This window comes from Tursiops truncatus, chromosome 1 (genome assembly GCF_011762595.2).
Source record: "Tursiops truncatus isolate mTurTru1 chromosome 1, mTurTru1.mat.Y, whole genome shotgun sequence".
NCBI lineage: Eukaryota > Metazoa > Chordata > Mammalia > Artiodactyla > Delphinidae > Tursiops > Tursiops truncatus.
This window is the reverse complement of record NC_047034.1, coordinates 60675199-60702056: the sequence shown is the minus strand read 5'-3', so window position 1 is coordinate 60702056 and position 26858 is coordinate 60675199. Positions and strand designations below refer to the sequence as shown.

The following is a 26858-nucleotide window of genomic DNA, read 5'->3' as shown; positions in this document are numbered from 1 at the left end:
CCAAGAAACACAAAACGATCTGGTATACCTTTCCCCACTCCCTCACCCAAGTTCCACCCGTTTCTCAAGTTTTTGCCCAAATCATTCCTCTCGATGCATTTTCAGTTGGAACTACAGTAGTGTTTTTCTTGTTAATGTTTCCACAAAGCTTGTTAGAGATTGAATTTGCTCCAGTTGGCCTCAAGGGATTTTTAAACAGTTGTTTCCAGTATAACTACAATCAGAACGCGGATTCCCCACAGCATTTGTTTACAAGTCTGCAACCACACCAGAGGGAGTGTAGGATACGGGGAGAGGGGGGTCCAGGCTTCACCGTCTTTGTTTCTGCAGTGCCTCGCATGTGCTAGGGACTCCGCGTTTGTCGACTGAACCTGCGAGGGCCCCGGGAGGGAGGGGAGCCGGCTAGGGCGTGGAACGCTGCGCCGGACGCAGAACTGAGGTTTAGCCACGCTCGGTCGACCTTAAACCTCTTCCTGCCCGCCCCTCCTTCCCGGACCAAAACCAGCCCTTAAACGCGGGCTAGGCGCAGGCTAGAGGCGGGTGCGGGATCGCCGGGCGCCTGCGCAGGCAGCCGCCAGGTGGGCAGGTAGCTGGGCGGGGCGCGCCGTGGTTGGCTGCGGCGGGGGCCGAGCACTCGGAAGAGCCCGCGACTCAGCCAGAGCAACAGGCGGCTGGCCGGGGGCTGGAACCGGGGTGGACCGGGCCCGCCATGGACAAGCTGAAGAAGGTGCTGAGCGGGCAGGACACCGAGGACCGGGGCGGCCTGTCAGAGGTGAGTGCGCCGCGGCGCCCAGCCGCCTGGCCGCGCCCTCTCCGCCCCGAGGCTGCTGCGCCCCCGCCTCGGTGGAGGGTCGGCGGGGGGCCTGGGAGCGCGCCGGGGCTCGGGGGTCCGGGTGACACCGGAGCCCCGCCCCCAGCTCCGCCGGCGCCTGTTGCTGGCTGGTAGGAAAGGCAAGCAGGACTTCCAGGATTTCGTGGAAAGCAGCTCTGCCCCTGCTCCTTCCCCCTCCTCTCCAGAGCTCCGGACCCCCGCGCTCCCCCCACTCCCCACCTCAGGCACCAGGGCCCAGACACTCTGCACAGGACAGTCGGCACCTGTTTACTTTTTTGTGCTGCACCCTTCAGCCTTCCGCGTCCCATCCCCCCACAAAGGGAGGGCCGAGCTGGAGCAAAACCTAGAAACATCTGCGAAGGGGAGGGCGGATATTCCCGTTCGGCGGCCCCATCCCTGCAGGCCAGGGAAAGGGCTTTAGGGCCGAGCTAGGCTGGGGCCTCTAGGGTAGATCGCCTGCGCCGGGGGCCTGGGTGACCGCCCCTCCTCGCTGCCCACCGCGAGGCGGGGCTGGTGGCCGCGCCCAGGCGCTCCCGGCTGCGTTCCTGCCCAGTTTAGGCTGTGGGGTGACACTCGCACCCGACCTTGTGCGCACTCTTGCTGTAAACTACCCCCAGGAAAACCGTGAACTCCTGGACGGCTGGGACCACATCTTGTTTCTCTGTGCACACACTTCACGTAGACTCCGTAGGCGCCCAGGACCTCATGAGGCCGCCTGCACACTTGTTTGTTTTTTTAGAAAGGTTTGGTCGAGCTGAAACTTGGGCATTAATGCCCTATCTTCTAGAGCCACACAGGATGTTTATTTCCTATTTCTAGTGCTTAGAGTTTTGTTATTTTTTTCTCCGTGAATGATAAAATAAGATTTCTCTTTATTTTTTGGCATATTCCGTGGGCCTCAGTTTCCTCATCTGTAAAATGAAGCTCTTGCACAAGATAATATGGCTTCTTTCAAGTTGGAGCCTAAGTTTTTCCTCTGATTGTCATCAGTGTCTCACGTGGCTATCTCAGCATGCTGTTTTCACTCGCTTTTGTGGTTGTTGATTTTATTCTGACTTTTGTGTGACCCTGATACCTCCACGCCCACCATGAAATCTTGGAACCCTAAAAGTTGCTCTCTGAATCTTCACCTTGAAGAAGCAACACTACAGACATTGAGTGTTTTAGAAATTGGAGTTTAACTTTTTTTTGACATTTCCAAACAGCCTGTGGCTTCTTTTAAATCTGTTGCCTTTATGAATTGGTCAAGGTTCGCTAATAATTTCATGAGTTCCTCGTTTTTTGATATCTGGCTTCTTGTATGAACTCACAAGCCAAACCTCAGACTGGGCCTAAGAAAACTTATGTGGTTGACAGTCATGCTTATCTAAAGCTTTATGTTGCACGGACTGTCAATAAGGTTTTAGAGCAGCTGGGGTTCAAGAGGGCGTTGCTTTCTCTTCCTGTGGACTCTAGTGGGGAGAGCGGGGATGATGCAGATATTTTGATTTAGAAAATCATCATGAAGTGGACAGACACTCAGGAGTGAACGATGTAGTGCAGATTGAAAACATAAAATGCTGAGTTAGTTTTTACCTAAAATAGTGAATGCCTGTGTTGGACACAATGAAGGGCTTTAAAGAGTTGTAAGCTCAGGCATGTAGAATCTATTTTAGAAAGACTAGGTGCTTCTGTCTGGTTCTAAAACACTGCTGTCACTTTCCTCTCTCTGAGTGTGAGATTCCTGTTTACATCATTGTGTGGCACTTCCTGAGTCCGCAACTAACCAGGAAGCATTTTGCGTCCAGCTGAATTCACTCTCAGGGTTGTTTTTGGCTCAGTTTTTACTTATTAGGGCAGGACCTCCTTGAAAATGTTGGTACTGACTTGATTGTCTCACATTTCCCATGATTTTGAGGCTGGCAAGGCTGGAGGATGCTGGTGAAATTTCTGTTTTGTGGGGGATATTGGACTTGGTGGTCTTAAAGTCTCTTCACATTCAGTTATAAAAACAGTCAGACATCACCAGAAGTGAGTGCTTTAAAAAACTGTTATCCTGTTAGCTAGTGGGAAGCAGCTGCATAGCACAGGGAGGTCAGCTGGGTGCTTTGCAACCACCTAGAGGGGTGGGATAGGGAGGGTGGGAGGGAGACACAAGAGGGAGGGGATATGGGGTTACACGTATGCATGTAGCTGATTCACTTTGTTATACAGCAGAAACTAACACAACACTGTAAAGCAATTTTATTCCAATAAAGATGTTAAAAAATTGTTATTCTTTTAATGCAAAAATAAAAATATGACTAGTTCTGTTTCTCCTACATATGAAACTGGGGAATTATAAAACTTGCCTGGTGACGTCTAATCACAGATGGCCTCTTGATGAGTTTTGTGATTGATACCTGGTCTTCATAAACCCACCTTCAATCTTCAATTCAGTTTCTATGGGCTTCTTTCTGAAACTACGGGCTTTATGTTTTCTCTACAGGATTGCAGGGACACGGAGGGTCTGAATTGTACCTGGTTTGAAAGCACAGGAATGAGGCAGTGTTCCTTTCTCACCTTCTTCCTGTTACCAACCCTGTTTCCCCGAACAGTTCTCAGCTTTTCTTCTTTTGGCAAGAGCCCCTCTTCTCTCCACATCCCAGAGTCAAAGGGACCCTTGTGCATAACTGCCCGTCAGACAGCCTGTGAGCTCTTTGCCTACAGATTCTATCCAGGTGCTATTCCAGCTACTCTAATTTCCCAAAAGTGCGCTAGCACAGTTTCCAGAAACCATGAATTTAAGGAGTTATTTTACATCAATGGAGTTGATTTTCACAAATTGGCACAAAGAAGTGTTTAGCTCTCACTGGATCCGGCTGGAAGTGGAGCAACAGTTTCCTCTGGCCTGTGACTAAGCATGCTTAGTGAAAGAACGTGCAACCATGTAGATGAAAAGTTATCGCCCCCTCCCTCATTTTGGCAAATAGGGTGACATTTGGATGGGAGTCAGCTTGAGAGACATGTAGAACCAGCGTGTTACTTTCCTTTTTAAAGCAGAAACCAGAACTGCTTCCTATCACGAGTGATTTTAATTTTTACAAGAGCTGGCATCTCACTGTCCTGTTGAGACTATTTTGTGCTCTAAATACCAAGGCCATGTCAAATTGATACTTAACCTTGTGGCTTATCCTGTAAAAAAATGGGTGAGGGCTTCCCTGGTGGTGTGGTGGTTGAGGGTCCGCCTGCCGATGCAGGGGACACAGGTTCGTGCCCCGGTCCGGGAGGATCCCACATGCCGCGGAGCGGCTGGGCCCGTGAGCCATGGCCGCTGAGCCTGCGCGTCCGGAGCCTGTGCTCCGCAGCGGGAGAGGCCACGACAGTGAGAGGCCCGCGTACCGCAAAAAACAAACAATCAAACAAACGGGTAAATCTTTTAAAATGTCTCTGTTGATGCCAAGTAATGCTCAGGCAAGCATTGGATTGAATCCAGTGCAATCCCACTACCACAATTTTCTTCTTCCACGTAGCTCTGTTCAGTTTTCCACCTTGGCAAGGTAAGTTCTTCGGTGCTTGCATGAGTAGGAAGAGTGGTGGCTTTCGATTTTCTCCTGTCCTTGTGGGAGGTTGAACAGGTGAGTCAGAAGGGGTCTAACCCGAGTGTCTGGGGTGCCAGTGAAGACTGGTAACAGAGCATCACAGGGCTCATTTTGGGGGAGAGGTTCCTAACGTGGGACCAGGTGGCCCCTCTGTCAGCTCCTAACACCCTACTCCCCCGGAGTGTCACCATCCTGAGCGTGCCATTCTGTGTAGGGTCATATGTTGCCATATGTTTCTGCAAGTGCTGTGTGTGTGTGATGAGCCCCACTTTCAATATGTGTGAACATATGGGGCAGATCACCTGCCCTGAATACCTGTCTCATGAGTGGGGAGGAAGCCATGCTGTAGTGAAGCCTGCCACGCCTGAGGAAACCTCTGGTCTTCCAGCTTCTAGTTTGACAGGAAGTTTAGAGACAGGGTTGAGAATAGGCCCCTGAGCTGGGAGCAGTCAAGGCTGAGGGAGTTGCCGGTTTAGTGACCCTGGGGACCTCTGCCACCACTGCCTTCCTCCATCAGCTGGGGGCACGTGTGGTCACCACATTGCCAGATGGGGACTGTGCTGGCCACTTGAGGTGAGCCCTGGGTGAATGAATATGCAGGGGGCCTGGCTGCCCTGCCTTGGCTGGGCAGGAGGAAAGGCCTTTGGTCTCCCTGGCAGCTGCCTGTGCAGCTTGGAGCAGCTGTGGCCACTGCATGAGGTTGACAGACTAGGAAGGTCTCTGGTGCAGACACTTGACTGTCATCTTTGACATGGGGAAGAAATCCTCAGGAGTTACTCACAGGCTCCCTTGCTTTAGTGGGGCTTTTCTGGAAATCTCGGCCTCCTCTGAACTTTGCTCTTGGGAAGGATTAAGCGTGGTGACAGAGGGGTGAGTAGGGCAGTCATTACTTAACTAGGATCCGTCTCACATGTGGGTGACTTGACTGATGCCGGCACCTTGAAGAACAACTTCTGCACCAAGAGTGAATAGACTCGGCTTAGAGTCCTGATTAGGATGAGAGCCTGAGCCCTCCCGGGTCCCAGAAAGGCCAGCAGGAGCAGTGAGTCCTGAAGCTTGGCTGGTTGACTTAGGAGACGGTGCCCCTTGGATCCAACTGCGCGAGTGCCACCCCTGTCTTTTCCCCTTTCCCTGGGCCCTGCCTGGGGGAGCTCACAGCTTTCCAGTTGTGGTCCTTATCCTGCCTAGGCTGCCGTAAAGGCTGAGGCTGCTCTAGGGTCTGCTGTCTTGCAGACGTGGGGTGCCGTGTCCATGGGGACATGGGTTCGAGCCCTGCTCCAGGAAGATCCCACATGCTGCAGAGCAACTAAGCCCATGCGCCACAACTACTGAGCCTGCGCTCTAGAGCCCGCAGGCCACAACTACTGAGCCTGTATGCCACAACTACTGAAGCCCGTGTGCTGTAGGCCCTGTGTGCTGCAACTGCTGAGCCCACATGCTGCAACTACTGAAGTCCACGTGCCTAGAGCGTGAATGGCCATCATCAAAAAGTCTACAAACAGTAAACATTGGAGAGGGTATGGAGAAAAGGGAACCTTCCTACACTGTTGATGGGAGTGTAAATTGGTGCAGCCACTATGGAGAACAGTATGGAGGTTCCTTTAAGAGTAAAAATACAGTTATCATATGATCCAGCAATCCCACTCCTGGGCATGTATCCAGAAAAGATGAAAACTGTAGTTTGAAAAGGTACATGTACCCCAATGTTCATAGCAGCACTATTTACAATAGCCAAAATATGGAAGTAACCTAAGTGTCCATTGACAGAGGAATGGATAAAGAAGATGTGGTGTATGTGTGTGTGTGTGTGTATATATATATATATATATATATATATATACACATATATTCCATTTTATATGGAATATATATATTAATATACATATTAATTATATATAATGGAATATTAGCCATAAAAGTGAATGAAATAATGCCATTTGCAGCAATATGGATGGATGTGGAGATTATCATATGAAGTAATCAAAGACAAATATATGATATCACTTATATGTGGAATCTGAAAAAGTGATACAAATGAACTTATTTACAAAACAGAAACAGACTCAGACATAGAAAACAAATTTATGGTTACCAAAGGGGAAAGGGGGAGAAGGAAGGGATAAAATTAGGAGTTTGGGATTAACAGGTACACACTACTATATATGAAATAGATAAACAACAAGGACTTACTGTATAGGATAGGGAACTATAGTGAATATCTTATAACAACCTATAATGGAAAAGAATCTGAAAAAGAATACGTACATGTATAACTGAATCACTTTGCTGTACAACTGAAACTAACACAACATTGTAAATCAACTACAGTTTTTAAAAAACAATCATGCTATACTCAAAGACTGAGTAATTGTATCTACCTAAAATTTGAGGAGACAAGCTCATTTACAATGTAAGACTAATTAAATTAATTAAAGGGGAGTGGTGATTATAATAAAGTACATCTTATTCTAAGGACAGTAAACGATACACTTCTAAATAGCTGTGAAACCAGCAGAAAATTGGACGTAACAGTCTTTGACATGCGTAGCCAAAAATTTCTTAAATATGGGTCCTTTTTAGATTTCAGCGTTTCCAGGTTTCTGTATTTTCTTTCACATGTATGGTTTCTGTCAGCTCTTTATGTTGGCCTGGATCCTTTAATTCTGCTTCTGTATTTGAATATCTACTTCATATATAACAACAAATAGTATACATAATTTAATAAATGACCAAGAGAAAATGGCCATATTTGTACTCACACACCTAATATCTTTCCACATCAGAGAGAGTGGAAATGTTATCAAAAGATATTTTACTGGGCTTCCCTGGTGGCGCGGTGGTTGGGAGTCCGCCTGCCGATGCAGGGGACGTGGGTTCGTGCCCTGGTCGAGGAAGATCCCACATGCCGCGGAGTGGCGGGGCCCGTGAGCCATGGCCGCTGAGACTGCGCGTCCAGAGCCTGTGCTCCGCAGCGGGAGAGGCCACAGCAGTGAGAGGCCCGCGTACCGAAAAAAAAAAAAAAAAAAAAAGATATTTTACTATTATTAAAACAGTAATAAGTGACCATTCTTCTCATGGAATTTGAATCATCTAAATTGAAATATAACTGTCTCATGCTACATAATATCCCATACTAATATGTTTGTCCTTACTTAATGTCAAAGATATTTGAAGATGATTTTACTTATAATAAACAGAACATGGTGGAGCATTTATGCATAGGATAATATTCTGGAACAGTCTCTGAGGTCAACCTTGGCATAATTTGACTTGTGGTTTAACGGTATCTTATTCTAAGTACCGTGATTTCGTCATAAACATGGTCAAATCATTTTGTGGTAAAAACAAGAGAAAGTACATATAGCATACATGACACAGTACAGCACTAGATAGATTTTTTTATAATAAACACTCTTTAGGAAAAATGGAATGCATGTGTTTTTCAAATATAATTTTTCTAAGATCTAAATCTATTACAAAGGCACATATCTTTAAAGCAATAAAACTTTAAAAATTTTGTAATATAAAGAACAGTGCACTCAAAAGAAAGAACCCAGTGATCATTCCATTCACTATTTTTCCACAGTTTTCTTTAACTCCTCTTTCGAACTCAATAGCATCTGTTGGATAATTTTATAATTCCCTACGGAGTAAGAAACCAGAAGTTATCTTTAAATTTCCATGGACGATTTTGCAGTTCATTATGGAGTAGGAAAGTAGATAATACCTATACATTGTCAAGATAAAGTTAAGGGACTTCCGTTTGTGCCACAGATTTTACCAAGAACCAAAAATGCTAAATTTCTCTATATGATTTCCAGTGATGGAAACAAGGCAGAGACAGTAGGCACCCAAAGTGGTGAGTTAGCGCTTTCCGGATGCCTGTCGTCCTCATGGAAGAGACCCTGGAACTATTTGTTGGCCCGTTTGTGTCTGTACATCTGCATCATCCTCTGACGGAACACGTCAAGCGTGTCTTCTTTGTGCTCCTGCCTGTCGGCACCCAACCCCTCCCCTTCCGAGGCAGTTCCCACGCTGACGGGCTCCCTGATGCCCTTCGCACAGGAGCCCAGGCCGTGGCCCTCCTTCCAGCCCATCTTCTGTAGCATCTGGACCCCCAGGTTCTTGTCGGTCAGTTTCTGCTGGGCGAAATCAAAGTCCTGGCGTTTCTTCTTCTTGGACACGGGACGACCCCGAGGCCTGTCATAGGCAATTCGAACCGGTTCGTGAACTTTGGGCTCCTGGATGAGACACAGCATAGCTGTGGGACACAGCTCGGGTCCCACCAGCCCATCTCTTCAATCCACTTCACTGTTTGTGAAGTGCATTGTGCTTGAGACAGAGTTTCCACCTCTGGAGATGTCCAACCAGAGGATCGGTAGCCTCTAATCAGCTGCTGGAGAAGAGATTCATGGCCGGATTCAGTGATCATGAGGGCTCCTGTAGCTATGCACAACTAGGATTCTGTGTTGCTGCCTTTCTCTGTACAAATTCTAAATTTAAGTATGTGTCCTTTGTTTTTGGTGATTAAATATGCATATACATGTATGTAATTAGTTTTTTAAATATTTCAGGTTGTGGAGGCAGCTTCATTAAGCTCGAGCACCAGAATAAAAGGCTTCATTGCCTGTTTTGCTGCAGGAATTCTCTGCTCACTGCTGGTAAGACCGCCCACCCCTCCGCCATCTTTTCCCCCTGCGTTCCTTCCCGCTATCTTTCCACTTTCATCTACCTCCTTTTCTCTTCTGCTCTTCACTGAAATGCATGGATGAGAGGAGGGGGAGGAAAGAGAAGTGGTGAGGGAGGTAAGGGGGGCGCGGAGGGGAAAAGGTTCCTCTGTGCACTCCTGGTTCGGTGGCTGTGGTGGGGTGTTCCGCACGTGCGGATACTCTGTGCCTTATCTTTCAGGGAACTCTTCTGCTCTGGGTGCCCAGGAAGGGACTATACCTCTTCGCAGTGTTTTACACCTTTGGCAACATCGCATCTCTTGGGAGGTAACAGTTTTTTAAAATCTAACCTTAGCCAATTATTAGATGGGAAAATGGACGTGCGTTGTGTTTGGAGGGAGGTGAAAGAGGATGCTTCCATAGTTTTAAGGATTTGGAGAGAAAAGAAGTAGTTAAAATACATCACTTTTGGGCTTCCCTGGTGGCGCAGTGGTTGAGAGTCCGCCTGCCAATGCAGGGGACACGGGTTCGTGCCCCGGTCCGGGAAGATCCCGCGTGCCGCGGAGCGGCTGGGCCCGTGAGCCATGGCCGCTGAGCCTGCATGTCTGGAGCCTGTGCTCCGCAACGGGAGAGGCCACAACAGTGAGAGGCCCATGTACCGCAAAAAAACAACAAAAAAACCCCCAAAACATTACTTTCATACCCTATCACTTCAACATATATATATATATATATATATATGTTTTTTTTCTTTTTTAACTTCAACATATTTTTATATCTTAGTTCATCTTTGAAGTACCACTGGAGAAGGCAGGAACTGTACTACCATTGTGATTTTATATGGCACGGAAGAGTTGAATGATTTCTTCAGATTTTACCACACTGCCCTCTCCATTGCTCTAGTCTTACTGCTGCTGCCCCTTGCTGATTGACTCACATGCTCACACCCTGTGCTGGGCTCTGAGGATTCAAGGATGAGCAGGGTTTGGTTCCTGCTGTGATGGAGCTCACTGGTTGGCCAGGCAGACAGACATATAAACTGATAATATAATAGGGTATGGGGAGAGCAATGCTCAGGGAAGTGCAAGTGAGCTGGTCTGACGTGACCTGGGGAGACCGGAGGGCTTCCCGTAGAAGGTGATATCTGAGCTGCTTTTAGCTCTGGTCTCTTATCACTGCTCACTACAGGAGTTCCTTGGTGGGCTTCTCTGCCTCTTTTATGGACCCTCGCCAGGCCATTTTCCACAGAGCTGTGGAGCCATTCATTTATAGCCTTGCTTAGCCCCCTTAGTGGCTTCCCATTCCCTCTCAACGGGTGAAGTCCAAAACCCTCAGCATGCATATAGGACAGACTCTTCGAGTCGTTCTCCTCAGCCAGGCTGAACTTGGATTTCTCCAAACGTCCTTGTGCTTTGCTTGGGCTGTTTTCTGTGCCTGGGATGCTGCCCCGTCTGCGCCCCCCCTTTGATGGGTACTTGCTCATTTGTCAAGACCTGACTCAGAAGTCACCTCTTCCATGAGACTTCTCTTAATTCCCTTTTCCCCTCCAGAATCAATGACCTCCTTTATATGGGCTCTGTCTATCCCATATATATTTATGTGACAACACAGATAGCATTTTATTACACTGACTTGTTACAAGTCTACCACTTGACAAGGGCTACACTTCTGTCTTACTTGTCCCTAATTGTCCCCAAACCTAGGTCTTTTTCTGCCTGGAAATGTTAACCAAATGATTAAGTGCAATGCACTGGCCATGCTTAAACTTAATTTATTAATTCTGTTTTCTTTCAAGTTGTTTTTTTTAAATTTAATTTTTATTTTATTTTAGAGTATAGTTCGTTTACAGTGTTATGTTAGTTTTAGGTGTACAGCTAAGTGATTCAGTTATACATATACATATACCTATTCTTTTTCAGACACTTTTCCCATATAGGTTATTACAGAATGTTGAGTAGAGTTCCCTGTGCTATACAGTAGGTCCTTGTTGATTATCTATTTTACGTATAGTGGTATGTATATGTTAAGCCCGAACTCCTAATTTATCTCTCCCCACCACGTTTCCCCTTTGTTAACCATAAGTTTGTTTTCAAAGTCTGTGAGTCTGTTTCTGTTTTTTAGGTTCATTTGTATCATTTTTTTCTTCTGATTCCACATACGAGTGATATCATATGATATTTGTCTTTCTTTGTCTGACTTACTTCACTTAGTATGATAATCTCTAAATTTATTAATTCTTATGATAGTATAATGCTGGCCCTTGGAGATGTCTAATCTTGCCTCCAAAGCTCTCTCAAATACTGACTTTTGGGGGGTTTTGCTTTGGGCAGACAGCATAGGTTATAATGTATAGTCTAGACTGAGCATAAATATATGGGTGTGTTGGTTAGTCCAAAAGAACTATTTAGCAAATCCTAATGGGACCAACTTTTCGAAGCATTGCCCAGGGAGATAATAAAGGGAGCGAATTGTTATTACTGGGTGTGTCTAGGAGTTTGTGGCTCTGCCTGTAATCTTTTATATTTTTGTATATATGCTGCATGTAATTTTTAAGGCCACCCTTGGCTATCGCTTCTTGTTCAATGTAGGCTCAAGAGTGCACTCAGCGCAAACACTTGACCTGGGAGTGCAGCTTTGAGTTCAAATGGAAGCTTAATGACAGTTCAAAGAGAGGTAGACTTATTTAACAAATTTTTGTTTTTAGAACACTCAGTAGCTAATGTCATCTGCCGGTGGGCTTGTATTAAATGCTGGCTGTAAACCAGCTACACCTGGGGTGATGCCACACGGGGCGTTTCTGTCAGGAGTCGGGAAGCATGACCTATACCGGGCCCTGGCACTTGCCGTGTTAGGCGTGAGTGTCTGCTTCGTTTGTGTTTACTCTTTCTCACTGGCCACCTATCAAGTTCCATCCCTACAGAAGGCATGCTGGGGCTGTCTTTTGGAGCTTGGGAATCCAATAGATGTGGGTTGGAATGCCAGCTCTTTTATGGGCTTAGCTGTGTGATCTTGGATAAGTAAATTAACCTTTCTGAGCTTTTATTTTCTCAGCTCTAAAATAAGTGTAATAATACCGAACTCACAGAGTTGTTGAGGGGATGAAATGAGATCATGTACGCGATATCTAACACTTAGCAAGTGTTCCACGCATCACAGATGATATTCCTATCAACATTAGAACTATCCTCTGGAAATTACAAAAGAAAATGAAATGCCCTACCTTTTAACATAAACTACCTAAGCCTGTAAGATGTGGTTTTTCTTTTTTAGATTACCGGAGTCACTTTGGTTTGTTTGTTTCCACGGGTAGGTTGTGAAGGAGGCAAGGCAGCACCTGGAAGGGAGGGGTCCTCTAACCTAGTGGTTATGGACGTGGCTGCGGAGTCAGACCTACGTGCATCTATCTACGTCCTCACTCTACCGTGTATTCTAGTTGGGTGGCCTTAGATAAGTAACAGGTCCTTTCTGGACTTAAGCTTCTTTGTCTGCAAAATAAGTATGATGACTGTTCCTATAATCAACTTCATAAATTGTTAATGGACTAAATAAGAATAAGGCACAAAAGGCCCTGAGGCACAGTGCCTAGCTCAGTCGGAGCTTTTCAAGGGTCAGCTACTATTACTGCTATTATTGCCGCAGGTGAGCTGGGGGAGGTGATGGGGAGGCATCTTGGTTTACCTCGTGTGGTTCTGTTCCGGTCTGAACGGCTTGTGTGCGTTTGCCTCTTAGCACTCTCTTCCTCATGGGACCAATGAAACAGCTGAAGCGAATGATAGAGCCTACGCGTTTGATTGCAACCATCATGGTGCTGGTAAGGTCTGCCTGTTCCCTGGATGTCTAAAATAGGAGTGTTTGTTTCTGCTGTTTGCAATTTTTTTCCTCTTAAACCTAAAGACTTCTATCCTTTTCCCTTTCATCTTGACTTACTGTCTGATGCCTGTAACCACTGTGGCAGAAGGGAGCATTCTTCATCTAATGATTTTTCCTCTCTTCCCCCGACTTGTGTTTCAGTTGGTGTTAAGGTACTACCATTTCTATAAAGCCCCTCCAGAAGGTGTTGCTTCTTAAATTTGGCAAACTCATGTGGTAATAAGAGGGCTCGGACACCCTCCTGGTGGTGGGTGATGCCACATACAAGGAAAGCTTAGAGGGAATAACTGGGGAACACAGGGTTCATTCTCTCAAGTAGGTGTCCAGTCTCCTAGCATGGGCTGTTTTTCCCCTTGTCATTCTCTGACTTTGGGATCCTGTTTGTTTTTGTCAGTTTTCCTGAAGCACGTGTGGTTTCCTCATGGCCCAGCACCCCCGTTCCCTGCTCTCACCACAGTGTCTTCAGTCTTGTCCTATCTTCCTGTCCCATTAACCCAGAATGCCTCTCCCTTCCTTGGGCCCTTTCCTTCCATGGGACCATCCCATCATTCCAGACCACGTCCTCTGGACTGCTGTTACAGTTATCAGTATTGCAATGTCCAGACCTTGAGCAGCATACTTTGTAGTTTCATTTGTGTACGTCTCATTTGTTCAGGTGGGTAAGTTCTCTAAGGCCGTGGCCACACTTGCTCCTGTTTTGTGTTCTTTCAGAGCATTGGGCACCATGCTGGACACCAAGAAATTATTTTGGTCATATTTATTGAGTGGTTACTGATACAGCAGGACGGAGAGGACAGGCATGACTGACAGCTGGACTACTCTTTGTTTTTGGCCATCCCTGGATGTAGATGGCCTGGATAAGTCTCTTGCAAAAAGAACTTACTAAGAAAGGACTCAGGGACAGTGTTAGGTGACGTGTAAACAAATAATTGACTCTCTGGCTGTGAGATTGACATCTAGTGTTAACCTTTGTCCTCACATGCCCTTTCTCCTCCAGACACTAGTGTTTGGCAGGAGTTAAAGAGGTGTGTGTTTAACCTACTTTAGTATATGTTGGAATGGAAGGATGGATGGATGGGTGGACCAGAAATGTGCTTGTGTTTGCTGGGCAGAGATTTTGGGAAAATTTGAAAGTAGAAGAGGATCCTTCTCTTTTTAATCTACATGAATCCTTATTGGCCAGTTTCATTTCACTGGGATTTGAACTCCTCTGCTGAAGACGGGTGCTCGCGTAGCTTCAGTGCTTTGAAATGAAGGATGCATTTGGTTGCTGTGATAACTACAGAATCTGATTACTGCAGTTTGATGTGTTGTTGTAAGTTTGTCAAGAATGACGTCTTTACAGTTTCTTCCCCTCCCTGTTATCATTGTCATTGTATTAATTAAATAAAGTTTCCTTTCTCTCTCTAGTTGTGCATTACGCTTACCCTGTGTTCTGCCTTTTGGGTAAGTGTGTATTTTAATTTTCCTTAACCTTTTTGGTGTGTGCCTCTTGTCACACACGTACCTGTAACCGTATCATTTTTCTTCCAGTGGCACAACAGAGGGCTTGCTCTCATCTTCTGCATTTTGCAGTCTCTGGCCCTGACGTGGTAAGTAACCTTTTCGACAGTCCCTTCCCACATCGATCTCTGACTAACGCAGCTGAAGGAGATAAAATCCCACATGGTGTGGGTAGGAGGATTGGGAAAACAGAAGCTTTTCGACTTCAGAATCCTTAATGATGCGAGTCAAATCACACCGCAGAGCACCAAAGCCTGTCGACTCAGCCCACCGCCAGTAGGTGGCGTTAGTGGCCTTGAGTGGTCGTGGGAGGCTCTTTGCCCACTGTGGCATTTTTGCTGGGCTCAGCGTTGATTTTGAGATGTTACAAACGTTATTCAACCACTCACGTCTGGTAAGGGCAAGGACAATGAAGTTGTGTAGGGGCTGGTAAAAAGACGCTTGTGAGTTAAACAGGCATTAAAGAAAAGGGAAACTGGTAAGGAAAATCGTGAGTGTCACATTTGTGGTGGGATGAATCATTTAACAGAAGGACAAAGAGTGAATTGTCAGCGGCAGATGAGTAGCAGTGACTGACGCAATGGAAAACCGTGTGGCTGTGCGCCGTAGCAAAACCAGGGAGTTGTGCCCTAGGGGCCAAGCATAGTGAGAGGACCACTGGAGACATTATCATTCAGAGCCATGGATGGGGCTGTAGCTTCATGGCCATTTCAAACCTGTCCAACGTCAAAGTACGGGGGTGGTGGCACGTATGGAATCAATAACTTCTGAGACGTTTCTATAATATGTTCACGGTTTATCAAGGGATGATATCTGCCAGAACAGTTTCATAAAAATGTGACTTGATCTACTTTGGGAAAAAATGTTGGCTCTAATGCGAAGAAAGGAAGACTGTGAACGTTTTAAAGCTTCCAAGGATCAAATGTTGTCTTATTTGATAGAAATGCATCTTGAGACTGCAAGCTTAACACCCATCCTTCCTTTTAGTAATTTTCGACTTTTGAATAAATGTACTTTCAAAATGCCCTTTGGAATTTATTCCAAGTAAGTCAGCTTTTGTACATGGTGAGAGTCAGCTACGGAGAAGCAGGATGGCCTGATTTTAATGTGACACATACAGTGTGGTAGTGGGTACTGAAAGGGCCTGGTGTGATGGCTTATGTTTATATTTTGGTTTTCTTCTCGGGGCAGAAATGAATCCCTACGTACACATGCCTTTCTTTGCATATAGACTGATTCTGACGCCATTTTTTAAAGGTTCCGCGTTCATATGTGCATAGTCAGACGGCCCTATTCCAACCCTGATGTGTTCCAACTCTATGTGCCTTCTTAGAGTTGATTGGCTTCCAGCCCGCCTGACACCCAGGCCTGGTCTTTGGGGGCGTGGCCAGCTTCCTCCCCTCTGTGGTTCCATTCTGGGCGAGGGGGCTGAGCTAACTGGGACCACCAAGATATCTGTGGGCTTGGGTTCTTAAAGAATCATAGCTTGCGTATACTTTCATCCACAGGGCAGTTGGTAGTGCGTTTTTTTTTTTCTTTTTCTTTTCCTGCTCTCTTTTCTCTTCTTTTAAAATTATTAGGCACAGAGCAGAAAATTTATGCCAACGGGGTAGAAGTTGTATTCTGTTGCGAACTTGTAACATGTTAGAGGACAGCTGATCTGCGTTTTATTTGATGTTCCTTTAGCATAGGGCTTCCAGGTCATCTGGCTATCTGGAATCCGCCTGTTGTAGGTAAGGCTGCTGGCTCATTTGGTTAAAGCAGTAACCCCGTGAGGCTGAGGTGACAGTTGTCTCCCTACGGGCCTTCTGCCCTCCTACTTTGGCTACAGAGGACACCCCCTTCCCTGTTATACACGTGGCACCGTGCGCGCGCGCGTGTATGTGTGCGTGTGCGCACACGCCCTCCACGCTGAGGAGGGAGGGGGTCTGGATACATCACCGCAGGTGCTCTTGCAGCTCAGAAACCCAGTCCACTGTGTCATCTTCCACTCCCTTCATTTGACTTGATCTTCTGTTTGTTTTTCATTGTAGGTATAGCCTTTCCTACATACCATTCGCAAGGTAAGAGTGTCTTTAGGATTATAATGTCTGTCATTTGGGGATGAGGGTAGTTTGCATGGGGCCTTTTAGTTTAGGGTGCTTTCAGAGAGTTCATGCCATTTTATCTTTATGAAGATCCTTGGAGACGAATAGGCAGATATTATACACCTATTTTATAGATTAGTAAGGTAATGCCCCCCCCACCCCATAATACAACCAACGATGGGCATTGACCCAGGTCTACCGATTCCTGGCGCTGGGAACATTCTGCTGTGATAGACAGTATGTATATGCTCATTATCACTCTTTTAACCTGTAGGTTTGAGGAGATTTTCCTAAAGGTGAATATCACCTTAGTATCACTGAGCGAGGGATGGAGGGGGTCTACGTTCATGCTTGTTTTCTTAGACTATCCCACTGATGGGAACATTTCAGAAAAGAATTCATAAAGGGAAAGTAGGCAGGGCCAGGACTCTGGAGGACCAGGGTTTCCTAATTAGCAGTGTGACCTTGAGCAGCTCACTTGACTGCCCCCCACCCGGCCTGAAAGGACTCGTGATAACTGACTTGGGTTGGCCCCTTCTCACTCCGAGCTTCTGACCTCCAAACCTCCTTTAATTAGCACTTTCAGTGATCTTTGCCTCTGACTCTGTTCTCATGTCACCATTGAATTTCCATTCCTCTCTTTCATGACCTGTGAACTAAAAAGAGGCTTTTCCTTAACCGTGTTGAGGCAATGAGACATGTGCGAGAGCTGGGAAGGAGGGAGAGCAAGCTTAGGCCTTCCAAGGCTGTTGCTGACAGTGATCGGAAGACGGTGGCGAGTGACTGATTAGATGAGAAGTTAACCAGCCCACCACGTTAAAGGCAGCTGGGTGGCTTTGTGAGTAGGCTTTCCAGGTCCTTTAATATGTGTATTGTGAGCTGCCACAAGGGACCTTATTTGTCCCTAAAACCCTGTCTTGTGCAGAGCATCCGCTGGGACTTCAGTGCAGAGCGTATCTTAAGAAATACTGTCCTAGGGCTTCCCTGGTGGCACAGTGGTTGAGAGTCCGCCTGCCGATGCAGGGGACACGAGTTCGTGCCCCGGTCCGGGAAGATCCCACATGCCGCGGAGCGGCTGGGCCCGTGAGCCATGGCCGCTGAGCCTGCGCGTCCGGAGCCCATGCTCCGCAACGGGAGAGGCCACGACAGTGAGAGGCCTGCGTACCGCAAAAAAAAAAAAAAAAAAAAAAAAAAATTAATGCTGTCCTAGAATTATCTTGATAGCAAAATGCAGCGCCCGCTCATGCGAATACATTCTCTCATGTTCCCTCCCTCCCTCATGTGACTCCAGTGTCCTTGGCACAAATGCAGCTGAGAACAAAAGGAGTAGAACTGGGGTGAGAAGCCCTAGAACATGGCCAGATACGGCGGTGGGATGGATGTGCCTGCTTGAATAGAATAGTAATTTGCTGAGCCCTCACTCTTTCCTTGCACGCTCTACACTGAATTCCAAGGAGCAAGTGCCTGGGATAGAGCTCATACATCAGGGCAGCAAGTGCTCAGTACCTATAGAGAGCTCCCTGTGCTAGGGAACTCCTGCAAGATGTCCCTTAGCAAGTTTCTGCTGCCTGCTTAGAAAGGAGAAAGGCCCTAGTGCCTATTTGACTGAATGCTTTCGGTGCGTCCTGTGATTCTGGTTGATATTAAAGTATACAGTCCTGACTAATTTCTTGGTTTTAGATAGTTTCCACTTTCTTCCTATCTTTTCCTCTGATGGTCATGGTAGCGATTCTTTATTAAATACCTACTCTGTTCAATGCACTAATTCCCAGACTGGTCTACAGGGTAAGTGGGGATGTGCCCTTTTACAGATGAGGAATTTGATACTCAAATAAGGCAAGTCCCTTCCCCGGGATAATATTAGTAGTAGATGTTGAAGCTGAGGTTTGATGCCATGTAGATCTGACTCCATGGTCTGGGTGCTTTCTTCTCTGCAGCGTGCTACTCTGGGTACCCAGAAAATCTCAAGGAAGGTCTTTACCACTTCCAGGAGCCTTTGGAGTGATGATCTCCCATTTATCTTTGTGTTTTTTCTTCCTAGGAACGCTGTGAAGAAGTGTTTTGCTGTATGTCTTGCATAACACACGGCCGGTTTTGCAAGGCTTTGGAAAGCATGGTGGATGGAAGCTCGTGGACCGTGTTGTAAATATCTTCTAAATCTCTGTCTCACAGACATGTGCCTTTGATCTTGCAGCGACATGCTGCTTGCATTCTGAACACCTGAGGGTTGCTTTTGGAGGCAACGGTGTGTTCCCAAACGCAAATGTCTGTAGCACGATATGAGAGGTGGGTTCTGTGTCTGATGGAGTGGAATCTTCCTCATGCGCCTTTGCATGGTGTTCCACTGTGTTCTCGTAAATAAAAACCTTGTTAAGCAGCAGCAGATAAGCCTTGGGAGCCAGTGATTCCCAGCTGGCAACAGGCCGCCCTGTTGGAGTCCCAGGGGTGCAACAGGAAGGGATAGAGTTTGGGGGTCTACAGGGACTTCGTAGATTTGTTCCTCAGCGTGGCATCTGTCACCCCTGCCCCACACAGCGTGGACACACTTCTACTCTGGTGTCTGGGAACAAGTGCTTCTGCCCTCCTGACAGCTGCACACGAGCCCGTGGCGAGTCTGGTCATGGACTGAAGTAGAAAAGGAGCACTTTTTGGTGATGTGTGTTGTTTTTAGACCTGAGCCGTGGCTCTTTTGCTGTTCTGATTCCACATCTGCCCATAGAATGTATTTTCTAACATTCAGTGCACACTTTTTTTCTCTTGGGTTTTTCTTTCTCCCCGCCACATATCTTTACTCTTGACCTCTTGGAACGAGATTGAGAGAGAACAACGCAGCAGCAGCAAACACTGCTTCCCTTTGGACAAGACCTGGTAGAAGGTGAAAAATGTTGCTGCTCTCTGCTCTATTTTTTCCCCCCATTATTTATAAATGTTTGCTTTTAAAATGATTTTGTTTTCCATTCTCCCCTAAAACGGGGCCAGGGGAGAGTAGGTGGGAAGACAGAGCCCTGCCGTGGAGGCAGCAGGAAGTAGGCACGCCTGCCCAGTGACCTTTAAACAGTCCCAGCGTTTGCAGTGGAGCCTGTCCTGGAAACGGTGGGAGAAGACACCAGGGGCAGCGGGGTGGCCATATTGCAGCTTGATGTCTGGCCACAGACAAAGTGCTTTCATGTCCCTGATCTTGTCTAGTCCTTGTAGGAGCCTTGTGATGAAGCAGGGATTGTTATCCCACTAGGCAGTCAAGGAAATCAAGGCTCAGAGAAGTTACGAGATCTGCCCAGAGCCACAGTCGATGGCAGAACTGAGCCCCAAGCCTGGGTGCCCCGGCTTCTGTCCCCTTCATGACACCGCGTTTTGCCAGTGTGGCTCTGGTGTTACCTCCTGTAACTGTTTTCCCCGTTTTCATCCGCCAGGCCTGTGCCTTTTCTGGTTGCAAGCTCTCTACGTCATTGTATCTTCTCCTGCTCAGTCTCCCTTTGGGAAGCTTCCTCTTGGCTCTGTAGGATCTCCATCAGGCCTTTTGTGCCCTTTAGCTCCTCCTTGAGGCCTGACCATCAGAATGCCCTATCTTGATCGTTGGAGTTCTTGGCATTACAGGACCTCCAAAGTCACCTCCAGAGGAGAAGTCTGTTTGGGTTTGCCTTTCTCTTCGTCTCCCAGGTTGGCCGGTCCACTCAGGCTCTTGCTCTGGGAATCTCCAAACCAAAGGCAGTGGTCCACTGCTTGTCTCCTTGCTTGTGGCCGATTGCTGAATTCATTTTCCTGCTGCGGCCAAGACCTCAGACCGGTGAGGCTTTTCTTCTGAACTGGGGAGGTATGAACAGGCCTGACGGGGCCAGAGTGTGGAGCCAGTGTTCCTGGGTCCTTTTCTAGGCTGTTGAGGGCATCCTGTCTTCTGCTGAGGCCGCTAGCCTACCTTCAGCCAGGAGTGGAAAGTATATGCTACCATCTGGCTTGTGTGGGGTTCGTTCACAGGCCAGGTGCTTCCAGGAGACAGCCCAGATCTCAGCAGGGCTCTGTGAAGGCGGTCAGAAGTCGTCTTCTCTTTAGAGCTGATGTGAGGCTAGCCTGGTCACTATGAGCTTCAAGTAGCCTGGAGTAATACACCTAAAAGGCTGACCCCTCTGGGCCCTTTTCAGAGGTTGGACTTGACTTTGTGAGACATGAGGTTAAGATGTCACCAGGCCTGTGTAATGTAGTGGTGGTGAACGTGGGCTATGAAACAGGGCTGGGTGTGAGTTGTGGTTCAATCACCTGCTAGGGTCATGTTGAACAAGCTCCTTAACCTCTCATCCTCACATCGCTCATCTGTTTAAAAATAATGGGGATAATGATTCCTGCTGGATCATCACAGGATGTCAATGAGAAACGTGTCAAGTGCTTAGCATGGGGCCCAGCATAGGTAAATGATATCTCCGTCAAAGGTGGGTATTATTATTTAATCCCGGAAATAATGGATGACCATTGAAGGTGATAGGGTGACTATCTCTGGCCATTAATTCATCTGAAAAAGCTTATTTGGTAGTATGTGTCCGGCACTGTAGGCATTGCCATGCACTATCTTGTTGAATATTCCCAATCACTTTGCCAGGCTAGCAGGCTTGTCTCCATTATTAGAGAGCCTCAGAGCGGGTAAGGGGTCTGTACCAGATCTCACCAGCCGAGGGCGCTAGCTCTTGCGTGAAAGCTCATGCTTTGCCTTATCTCTGGAGGCCTGTGGCCAGTTTGTTCAGACAGCTCCAGTCCGGACACCTCGGCAGCTTGTGGGTGATCCCGCCTTCCAGGATCTTCCAGACTGAAATTTTCCTTCTGCCGCCTTACCCTTTGGTTGCTTCCCTACTTGTTTTTGTCTGCCGGCCTGTAGGAGTAAGAAATCTACTTCAAATATGCTGAAAGCTGTTACCAAGCAACTGTGCTGGTTAAAAGCAACCTCGTGGGTGAGATGACGAGTGGAGAGTTAGGGTTTTAGGTCCTGTGGTTGGTTGTGGTCTCTGTTTCCTTGCTCCCCTGCCTTCTATCCTACCCTGTTCACTGCTGGGTGAAGGAGAGATCCTTGCATTCTGGAACGAAGGGAACCCTTGAGGCAGCTGTTTTGTAGACAAGGAATGTGTTCATGCAAGGCTGTGCTTCCAACCGCTGGGTGGGAGCGCTGGCCTGAACGCTCTTCCCTGGCCGTGTTTGCCTGTGACCGCTGTGTTGGGAGCAGCATTGCTCTCCAGACTTGGAGAACCGGCTTCCAGTGCTCTTGGCCCTCTCTGCCTTCACCCCACCCCTGAGAGACTGGGCGGGTCTGTTTACTAACTCGCTGCTTCCCATCTCCTCCTGTCTCGCTGTCTAAGAGGTCTCCCCTTTTGCCCGATGTGCTCAGGGGAACCTCTGGCTCTCCAGCCCCTCTGCGTGGCTGTGCCTGTGGCCACTGCTGCAGAGACCCGGTCGAGGTTCCTGCTCTCCCTCCCTCCCACAGACGGGCCGTCTTGTCCTTGGGAAGGACCGACCACTCTCTGCAGCTGAGCATTCTCACCGGCTTCACTGTCTCAGTGCTTGGAGCTCCTGTGCATATCACGCCTGTACGGTGACTGTGGGTTATCCACCTGAGTGCTACCTTCCACCCTAATCGGTACATGCTCAGGGAGCAGGAAATACAATCATGAAATGCCTCTAAATAAAATTACTTTTGGATACTTCTGTTAGAAAAGATAATTAAGAAGTGGGTCATACCTTAAAAAAAACCAAAAGGGGTGTGGGGATACCGGTTTGGCTGCTTCTGCTTTTGATAGCTCCACGAGAGTGACATGTGTCGGAACACGTGTGATGAGACTTCGTGGAATGAATTAGGGAATGGAGCTGCAGCCCTGTGGCTGTGGAGTCCTTTTTCTATGGGGCTGCCTACACCTGTCTTGCCTTCTCATCTCTTTCCTTAGATAACTTCTGACTAGGGTCTGCTGTAGGATTCCAGATACTTCAAAATCCACAACCCATCCTTCAACTTCATTTTCAGCAGATCAACAACGACAGAAATCAGTGTTTAAGGTTTATAGAGCCATGTTGCTAGATTACAGGCATTGTTCTTTTGGTTTTAAAAATCCAAGACAAAATTTTTAAGATAAGTTTGAAGATGTGCCGTAGCTTCCTTGCAGATAGCATTTTAAAGAAAGCGAACAGACCTTCACCTGAAGTTAAATACTGATTGATATCTGTGTAGCTCTCGGTAAGATTGACAAAAGAATTTACATTTAGAAGTCTAAATTTTTTAGCAATTTCTATTTAAGAAGTTGGGGGATTAAATCATGTGACTTTCAAGCACCTTCTAATTCATAATTTTATGCAGTTCTGAGATCTGGAGGATTTTTTGTCAAGTGAAGAGGAGAGTGCCGTGCAGTATTCTTGCCTCCAGTTTACTTGAGATAGGGCGTTTAGTCCCGCTTTTCGGTTATTTCTAGTTCTACCCTGAATGCATAGGTGACACTCCTAAGCCCCTGGTACACTTAAGCTTTGCTGTTGAGGGCTCAGATTTCTGTCCCTTGACCTCACAAAGGGCCTCACAAAGCACCGGCAGAGGTCTCACCGCAGAGCTTGTGAGCAGAGCCCATGGTCCATCAGAGCCTTTGTTAATGTACATTGACTGAATAAAATTATGTGCTTCTTAGCAGGAGCTGATAAACTGACGATGGGCTTGGAAATGTACAAAACATTTTCTATAGACGGGATGAGCTGAAAGCAGGGAAGAGTGTGTTCACTAGATAGGAGGAACATGGCTATTTGGAGTGAAAGGTCAGTCCACAGCATCGTAATAAACAATTACTACTGATGTGGATATTCACAACAAAGTAATGACACTACACTTAATAAACAGCACCAAAAAATAGACATAGCATGGACAAAAGTTCCCTGATATAAATGGCTGCGTAGACTTAATATCCTTGTGGATCCTTGGGAGGTATCCTTTGAGACCAAACTGAGACTTGTCAGAGAATGTTGCCCTCTGCCTGTTGAACTACCATACTACAAGAAGTAATGAGCCTTAAGTACAGATGAACCTTGTGTAATGTCTTAAAGGGGAACCATAGTTTACATGCAATCTTGTGGTCTTTGTGCTATGAGAAGTGCTTATTTTGCCTTTTTCAATATTTTTGCTTGACTTTGCCATTTGGAACAAGGAAAACAAAAAAAACCTCTGATCTTTCACTGCTTTTGTACATTCTGATTGTGCAGTTAAGGGTAAGGATGCTCAAAAGCCCATGGGGAATTTATATGCGTTCAGAACGCTGTACCTGTTTTAGTATGATGAGCTTTTAAAACACTTTGTTAAAACATCAATTTTTGTAATTGTATAGATACTCAGCTAATTTTGAATGCTGCTGGTGGCATACCTAAATTTTCATATCGCAAAATATATTCTTGTGTGCTGCTTTTCCTACCTTGAGATGCTCTTTCGTACAGTGAAGATTGTTTTCTTTTTACTAACTCATTTCAGAGAAAGAATTTTACTGTTAAGTAAGCTGGTTTTTTCCCCCAAGTATCACAAAACAATTCTTTTTTTTTTTTGCTTTTTTCCTCCAATAAATGATAGCATTATGATCTTTAGTAAATCTAGTGTTGTCTCTTATTCATGTTTGTTTTTCCAGGAGTCACTGAGCCAAATGAAGATTGCAGGACTATGAGAAAAGACCATGTCTTTAATATGAATCCTTAATGGTAGTGTACATCGTAGGCACTTAAAAGATGTTTTTTGAGATAAATTGATATGTTTAGCCTCTCTTTCAAATGACTTCAGGATAAACACAGGTCTAAGGACAGTTCTGAAGGTTTTTGAAAGGTAAGACATTTCAAATGTTTATTTTGGAATATTCCCACACACCTAGCTGGATAAGTCACTTTATGTAAACTAGGTTGTCAAATTAATTACTAAAAGGTTTTTAATAATATCTTCTTATTCTTTTAATGTCTGTAGCACTTGTAGTTATGCCAGTTTTTCATTGCTGATACTGGTTATTTGTATCTTTCTTTATCTCTATCAGTTTAGCTTGAGGTTTATCAATTGTATTGATAGTTTCAAAGATAACTCAGTTAAAAAAATTTGAACATTTAACTAAAGAAGATATGTGAATGGCAAGCAAGCACATCTAATACATACAATGTTATCATTATATGAAGTTTAATGAAAACAGGTAAAACTCAATTCTAGACTTCAAAGACACATTCTTAGGTGGTAAAACTATAATGAAAGCAAGGAAGTTATTTGCATAAAAGTTTGCATAGTGATTGGTTTGAGAGGGACGGAGAGGTTAATGATTGGGAAGGGACAGGATGTGGAGGGAAACCCTGGGTATTGGTTGTGTTTTATTTCTTGATCAGGTGGTACTTACAAGGTGTTCACTGGTAAATCATTGCACTGTGTGTTTTCTGTGTATGTGCACTTCTGTGATGTGTTATATTTTATAATAAAAGAACCAGCTTTGGTTTCATTGATTTTCACTATTGGTTGTCTGTTTTCTATTTAATTGATTTCTTTTTGTTTTTGTTTTGTCCAATAACTGTTTATTGTGCTTGCTTTTACAATAATTGATTTCTTTTTATTACTTCTTTTCTTATATTTACTTTAGATTTATCTTTTCCACCTTTTTAAAATTTATTTACATTTTTCCTGTTTATTCTTATACATCCAGCATTCAAGTTATAAAAATTTAAAACAACATATTTAGTTAAAAAAATGGAGACTTTGGGGATAAAACCCAATGGACTAAGGCTCAGTCTCTTATTTTTTATTTTCCTTGTTGGTTATTTATTTTAAATATAGCAGTGTGTACATGTCAATCGCAAACTCCCTAACTTTCCCTCTCCCCCCACCCTTCCCCCCAGTAACCATAAGTTCATTCTCTAAGTTTGTGAGTCTGTTTCTGTTTTGTAAATAAGTTCATTTGTATCATTTTTTTTTTTTACATTCTGCATATAAGTGATATGATATTTCTCTTTTTCTGACTTACTTCACTCAGTATGACAATCTCTGGGTCCATCCATGTTGCTGCAAATGGCGTTATTTCATTCTTTTTAGTGGCTGAGTAATATTCCATTGTATATATGTACTACAACTTCTTTATTCATTCCTCTATAGATGGACATTTAGGTTGCTTCCATGTCTTGGCTACTGTAAACAGTTCTGCAATGAACATTGGGGTGCAGGTATCCTTTTGAACCATGTTTTTCTCTGGATATATGCCCAGGAGTGGGATTGCAGTATCATATGGTAGCTCTATTTTTAGTTTTTTAAGGAACCTCCATACTGTTCTCCATAGTGGCTGTACCAATTTACATTCCCACCAACAGTAGGAGAATTTCCTTCTCTCCACACCCTCTCTAGCATTTATTGCTTACGGATTTTTTGATGATGGCCATTCTGACTGGTGTGAGGTGATACCTCACTGTAGTTTTGATTTGCATTTCTCTAATGATTAGCAATGCTGAACATCTTTTCATGTGCCTCTTGGCCATTTGTGTGTCTCCTTTGGAGAAATGTCTATTTAGTTCTTTTGCCTATTTTTCGATTGGGTTGTTTGTTTTTTTGATATTGAGCTGCATGAGCTGCTTGTATATTTTGGAGACTAATCCTTTGTCAGTCACATCATTTGCAAATATTTTCTCCCATTCTGTGAGTTCTGTTCATTTTGTTTATGGTTTCCTTTGCTGTGCAAAAGCTTTTGAGTTTAATTAGGTCCCATTTGTTTAATTTTGTTTTTATTTCCATTACTCTTGGAGACAGGTCAAAAAAGATATTGCTGTGATTTATGTCAGAAAGTGTTCTGCCTATGTTTTCCTCTAAGAGTTTTATAGTGTCCAGTCTCACATTTGGGTCTTTAATCCATTTTGAGTCTATTTTTGTTTATGGTGTTAGGGAGTGTCCTAATTTCATTTTTTTACATGTAGCTGTCTAGTTTTACCAGCACCATTTATTGAAAAGACTGTCTTTCCTCCATTGTATAGTCTTGCCTCCTTCATTGTAGATTAATTGACCATAGGTGCATGGGTTTATTTCTGGGCTTTCTAACCTGTTCCATTGATCTATATTTCTGTTTTTGTGCCAGTAGCATACTGTTTTGATGGCTATACCTTTGTAGTATAGTCTGAAGTCCTGATTCCTCCAGCTCCGTTTTCCTCTCTCAAGACTGCTTTGGCTATTTGGGATCTTTTGTGTCTCCATACAGATTTTAAGATTTTTTGTTCTAGTTCCATGAAAAATGCCATTGGTAGTTTGATAGGGATTGCATTGAATCTGTAGATTGCCCTGGGTAGTATAGTCATTTTCACAGTGTTGATTCTCCCCATCCAAGAACATGATATATCTCTC

At 45.4% G+C, this 26858-nt stretch overlaps 1 protein-coding gene across 1 annotated transcript; it reads left to right on the top strand.

Annotated features, from left to right (window-relative positions):
• The first annotated feature begins 586 nt into the window (after nt 1-586).
• Nucleotides 587-24991, top strand: SFT2D2 (SFT2 domain containing 2). Its single transcript, XM_004314243.4, has 8 exons — nt 587-772; nt 8967-9053; nt 9301-9386; nt 12789-12870; nt 14340-14375; nt 14463-14521; nt 16466-16495; nt 18561-24991. Exons 1-8 carry the CDS (start codon nt 710-712, stop codon nt 18598-18600), a joined length of 483 nt encoding a protein of 160 aa, XP_004314291.2. The 5' UTR covers nt 587-709; the 3' UTR covers nt 18601-24991.
• The last annotated feature ends 1867 nt before the right edge of the window (nt 24992-26858 follow it).

Coding starts and splice junctions, on each gene's coding strand:
- SFT2D2 (XM_004314243.4), top strand. CDS start 710: ATGGACAAGCTGAAGAAGGTGCTGAGCGGGCAGGACACCGAGGACCGG. Junction 9,387..12,788: donor AACATCGCATCTCTTGGGAG/GTAACAGTTTTT, acceptor TTTGCCTCTTAG/CACTCTCTTCCTCATGGGAC. Junction 14,376..14,462: donor CCCTGTGTTCTGCCTTTTGG/GTAAGTGTGTAT, acceptor TTTTTCTTCCAG/TGGCACAACAGAGGGCTTGC.